General features: G+C 39.0%; 1 protein-coding gene across 49 annotated transcripts in view; it reads left to right on the plus strand.

Annotated features, from left to right (window-relative positions):
- NACA (nascent polypeptide associated complex subunit alpha) overlaps positions 1–4,306 on the plus strand; it is a 45,771-nt gene extending 41,465 nt beyond the window's left edge. For 41 of the 49 annotated variants that reach the window (XM_040340985.1, XM_040340988.1, XM_040340989.1 and 38 more), the window contains 4 exons: positions 625–771; positions 904–1,032; positions 3,305–3,427; positions 4,176–4,306. In XM_040340985.1, the coding sequence (XP_040196919.1) occupies positions 625–771; positions 904–1,032; positions 3,305–3,427; positions 4,176–4,190 (414 nt within the window). In that variant the 3' untranslated portion in view covers positions 4,191–4,306. The remainder of the gene's footprint in view (positions 1–624; positions 772–903; positions 1,033–3,304; positions 3,428–4,175) is intronic. The other 8 variants (XR_005747394.1, XR_005747395.1, XR_005747399.1 and 5 more) reach the window with 1 other exon arrangement.
- Positions 4,307–6,000: the final 1,694 nt, after the last annotated feature.

Below are 6,000 nucleotides of genomic sequence, written 5' to 3' on the forward strand. Positions count from 1 at the left end.
AAAAATAGGTGTGCCAAGCTTGTAGCATCATATTCCAAAAAGACTTGAGGCTGTAATTGGTGCCAAAGGTGCTTCAAAAAAAGTATTGAGTAAAGGCTGTGAATACTTGTGTACATTTTTAAGAATTTGCAAAGATTTTAAACAAACTTCTTTCACGTTGTTGTTGTTATGGGTTATTTGTTGCATTTTTGAGGAAAATAATAAAATTTTGGAATAAGGCTGTAACATAACAATGTGGTAAAATTGAAGCAGGTACAGCAATTTTTGCTTTACAGAGTTAGATTAGGTTTAGAATGTTTAGAGTTATTTTTTGCCTGGACTTTAATGCTTTAATATTATTGGCAAGGCTCAGAAAATAATAACTGTCCTAGTTGCAGAAGAGCATTCTAGAGCTGTGATAATTCCTCCCTAGATTTTAAACCTCACATCTATTTCATAATGTGTGTTGGTGTTTTATTTATTTTTTTTCATTCTCCTTGCATGGGCATTGGTGGGTTCAATTTCCTTCTTTTTACTCTGCCGTTTTTCAAAGGTAGTTTGTTAGGAAATTCTGTAGAGAACTGTTGCTATTTGGTGTAATTTTAGACTTAACCCTGCTGTACTACCTTTTTTTAATTTTCTTAGGCTATGTCAAAGCTGGGGCTTCGCCAGGTTACTGGGGTCACAAGAGTCACTATCCGAAAATCCAAAAACATCTTATTTGTCATTACAAAACCAGATGTGTACAAGAGCCCAGCATCTGACACTTACATTGTTTTTGGAGAGGCTAAGGTGTGTACTGCAATTGTTTTATAATCTTGTCTAAACAGGATTCATGGCTATAAATTATAATTAAGTTTGTAATGTGCCTAATTGGGATAAATTGCACAATTTTTTGTATTTTTTTTTTCTCAACACTGCTAGATTGAAGATCTCTCACAACAAGCCCAGCTTGCTGCTGCCGAAAAATTCAAGGTACAGGGAGAAGCAGTATCAAACATACAGGAAAACACACAGACTCCCACAGTACAAGAGGAGAGCGAAGAGGAAGAGGTGAGATCTTTTTGCAGTTTTCATACAATGAACAGTTTTTACTTTGTCTAGCATAGTTGATCGAGTTTCACAATGCCTCATGGGACATGTAGTTCTGCAACAACTGGAGGGCCTTAGTTTGGAGATCCCTGATCTAGACTATACATGTGTAACGGCTACCCACTGGTGTGAGGGTCTCAGCCGCTGGAGACGTCCTTTTCCCTGGCAAGCTGCGATATGCAGGTACTGCCGGTATATCCCATCGAACGCCCTTCCAAGAAACGAGACGGACTACGTTTGCAGAGTCAAGCAGGACTGACTTTTAATGCCACCTTTTTCTTCCTTATATCTGGTTACAAACTGTACAGAAACAAATGACACTCCCCCCCCCCCCCCAGGGGGCCTTCAATACACACACTTTGAAAGAATGACCTTCCCTTGAGCCAATCAGCCGCTAGCCGTTTCGGCTCCTCAACTTAGCTTGATCAGACAATAGAATTCAATTAACCTTTAAAACAATTATCACTCACACATAATCCCCATCAGCATACACCTCACAGGGGGGCTGTTACCTCCACAAAAGAGTTCATTAGCTATGCAAAGGGAACATTAGCATTCAGCAATGAAAGAGACTTGTCCAATTAACCCTTTGAGCTCAGAATACAATGTGGTACATCCAATTGTGACAAGCCATGCAGTTCCTTGTAGTCCTCCCTGCAGGAAGACTATAACTGTCCCGGCAGCATGCATATGTCCGTTACAACATGGCTTTTGGATTTTTTTTTTTAGTCCCGGAATACTTCCTACTATGGGCAGGACTGTACTACATAAAATACGCAGGGGGAAAAAAAAAATGTATTGACTCTGAAGTAAAATGTGTAAGGCTTCTTGACTGATACTTTTAATTCTCAAACTTTAACAAGGTTAATTGTGGCTATGCAGGCGTTCTCATTGTCTAGTTATCAAGGGTAAAATCTGCCTATTTAATGCAAAATGTTATAAAGAAATAGGTATTAAATAAGTTATAGTGGCTTTCAACCCTTTTACTGCCACCCACTTAAGAATTACGGGGGAACAACATCACTTCTAGCTGGCCAGGTTGGTAATCCTTATAACTACTGCATAGTCCCCCTTCTGCTGTGAGGTCGTGGTCACTTCAGTGACTGTGAACTTGCAGCAGACTACTGATCAGAAAAAATGGCTGTGATCGATGGCTGACATGCTGCTGATCGCATATGTTCACCTAAAATTTTGAGTTATGTTCGGTTCCAGTCTGTTAACGATTGTAGTGTATTTTTTAGCAAATATGACATTGTAACTTTGCATTATATTAAATGTAATGGCTCAAGGGGTTGTCAAATTAAATAAAATTTCTGGGGCTGAACTGTCAGAATTGATGCCTGCTCTTACGAAAAAGCTGGGGACAAGCTACGCAAACCGTAATAGTAAAAATGGCTCAAGAAGTGCACATGTAACCTGAAGTTTCCTCAAATTGTGACTGCCTTTTGTGTGTGATTTAGACTTTTTTCATATAAGTATTACTTTTTTGTGCTCTGAAACCAAAGGAAATGCTTCAGAGCACATGTTTCTCCCCATTGCACATTACCGCATGCTATTTTGCACGTTGGCACATGAAGACATTTGTCATAACGTGCATTCACACACTTACTGACTTGTCCCAATGTATATACTTCGATTTAAACATTAAATTCGCACCTGAACTGGACTGAAAAATGCACAGGACCCCTTTCTAATTCGCACCGCAACCGTCCCACATGTATGCAAATTGTCTCCATTAAAAGCTGGTCTGGTTCACGTTACACGAATCGGATGCGGTTCAAAATGAATCCGATTTGCATATATGCAAACTGAGTCTTGCTTGCATTAATCATTTAGCATATTAAAATGGGGTAGACCCTGAGTGTAACCCAGGACTTAGTAAGGCTGGATGCACACCTTTGCTATTTTGCCAGATTTTTGACTCGCTCAATAAAAACCGCACGGGACTCTGCACAGAAACCAACCCTGCATATATGTGCATAGAAACCAACCCTGCATATATGTGAACTGAGCCTAAGTGTTGTGATTGAATGCTTTGAAGAGAACTGTTGTGGGGGAAAAAAACTATTTACTTCAGCTCAGTGGTTGGAACCTTGTTTGTATGATTCCCTGAACTAGTCTTTTTAGCAGAATGCTTTCACTCTGAACATTGATATGAAAGGACCTCTGTTCTGATCATGATTTAGATGCTTTGTGCTACACCCATGTAACTTTTTTGCTTTTTTGATCTTAGGTTGATGAGAATGGAGTAGAAGTCAAGGACATTGAGCTTGTAATGTCACAGGCGAATGTGTCTAGGGCGAAGGCTGTGCGCGCTCTGAAGAACAACAGCAATGACATAGTAAATGCTATCATGGTACGTATGTATTCAAAAAACTGCAGGACATTGCAGCTCGTTACAAGAGCAGTAACTCTCAGAACTATAATTCTAACAAAACATTTGCTTGGTTTTTGGTCAGCTTACTTTGTAAGCATGTCTACAATCTACCAGTTTGATAGTATGTGCCTATAGTGCCATTCAATCATAAACGTACCTTGCTGAATTACCCACCCTTGCTGTGCACTTTTTTTTTTTTTCCTGCGAGCTTGGTGTAATTAAAATCCCTAAAATCAATGTTTTTATTATCTAAACTGCCAGTATTAAACACGGCTTTCAGGTTCAGCAGTAAGGATTGCAGCCTTAACCTCCAGCTTGCTCATCTGATACTGATACCTGAAATTACACCATCTTCACCTCCTGTTCTATTGCCAGAGTTGACACAGGAAATGGTAGAGTGGTTATTCTAGCTGTGCAGCAGTGGCGTTTATCGTTGCAATTCCTGTAATTGCTACTTTGTATGCTCTTAAGCACATTTACTATACATGTTTTATGTAAGCTCAAATATAATTTTTAAAACCAAGAAGCTCAGTGTATAAATAAAACCGCAGCACACTAATCGTCTGATCACTGGACCATAAGTACATAAACTAAAATTAGATTTGCTATTTCTTTAAATGTAAAATAAATCCTTATCTACCTCAAAATGACAAGGAATTGAATTTACAGCTATGAAAACTGCTCGTCGAGAGATTATGCTTTAACTCTGCTTCTCCTGTCTTTGTAGGAGTTGACGATGTGAGGATGCCTCAGACTTATCTCCTTTCGTCTTGCTCTTGGGTCGGTGCAGCTAGAATTGAGATTTATACTATTTCTATTGGTTTAATAAACTTGTGGCTTATTGGTGACTTTGTGAAATATTGTGCTTGTATTATTAAGCTTTTTTTTTTTTTTTTTTGATTACTAGAATCCATCGATACAACAACTTATATTTTCTTTCAGTGATTGTGTGAAGTTGTGTTTTAAATGGCTGATATGTCTATTATTTTATTTATTTTTTACCAGTAATGGCTATGTGAGGAATAGGAGCATTTTCCTTGCTTGGACCCCATTGCTATTTTTGCCTTGCCACGTGCAATGCTTTCTGGCTGCTAGCTTTTTCCAGACAATGTTCTCTGGAAACATAAATTCAAATCGGTCTCCAGGTTTAGCATGCATGCAATTACAGTACTTAATAATTTTTTAAGCTATTTTTCATAGAATGTAAAGCCAGTTGTAAACTTTTCTAGCTAATACTCAACGATAAAAAAAAAAAAAAACCTGACAAATTGGTAAAGGCGCATCGAGGTAATAGAAAGTGTACCAGATCATTCTTTACAATGTCGTCTTCTGTGCTGTCTTGTCTCTGCTAGTCCATTTGCTGCCATAATGGAGACCACTACAAAGAAATATAACACACTGCCTGACATTTCGTAAATGGAAAGTGCTATCGTTCATTGAGCCATTGGTGTGTCATGGTTAGTGCAAACAGCTGTCACTTCTATGTGTCCTTTTTGTACCCCAGGAAATATGCAGTAGATGAGTCGCAAGCCACAGTAAAATTGACTTATTGCTTTATTCAGTTAAAAAAATGATGGCGGCATACATACTGTGTATATACTCCCCAAATGTGTTTTTATCCACAACGGACCTGCTTACAGGGATAAAGTAGGTAAGGTACAGGGAGTGGTGGGAGAATACAGCTTTAAATATCCATTAACCAAAGTTGCGGTGATTCCCAGATATCTGCTGCAAGTGGGCTACATGCACATACAATTTAAACCACTGACATGCCGTCAAAGATGAAAAAGTAAACAGTGATAAAACCAGAAAAGATCCTATAAAGGCAAAAGGTTTGCCAACTCCAAAAGCAGAACATAATCCAAAGTCTTTTAACATGAAATAAAGGTATACAAAGTAAAGGTACGCCTCAACTTCACAGTAGCGCTGTGATCCAAAATAACCCAATTGCGCATAACTATAATAGAAAAGTGCTGTTTCTTCCCAAACTGTGCACCAACACCGTTTGCTCGTGAGATTCCTCTCTTTAGGGAAAAAAACTCACTGGAAATATATGCCAACCATTAGTTGCAGTTCAGTGAGTAAATTAAGTATTCGATCTCTCCAACATGACTTGGTACTTGGTGGAGAAATCCTTGTTGGCAAGCACCGATGTAAGAAGTTTCTTGTAGTTAGTGACTAGGTTTTCACACAGCTCAGGAGGGATGTTGGTCCACTCTTTACAGATTTTCTCTAAATCCTTAAAGGGGTTGTAAAGGAAAAAAAAATTCCCCCTAAATCGCTTCCTTTACCTTTAGTGTAGTCCTTCACTTACCTCATCCTTCCATTTTGCTTTTAAATGTCCTTATTTCTTCTGAGAAATCCTCACTTCCTGTTCTTCTGTCTGTAACTACACACTGTAATGCGAGGCTTTCTCCCTGGTGTGTAGAAAGCCTCTTGAGGGGGCGAGTAGGCAAGTCAGGACGCTCTCTACTTTGCAGATAGAGAAAGAAGCTGTGTGTAAGTGGGCGTCCTGACACTCCTGCTTGCCCCCTCGCCCCTCAAGAGGCTTT

This window comes from Rana temporaria, chromosome 2 (assembly GCF_905171775.1).
Source record: "Rana temporaria chromosome 2, aRanTem1.1, whole genome shotgun sequence".
Lineage (NCBI taxonomy): Eukaryota > Metazoa > Chordata > Amphibia > Anura > Ranidae > Rana > Rana temporaria.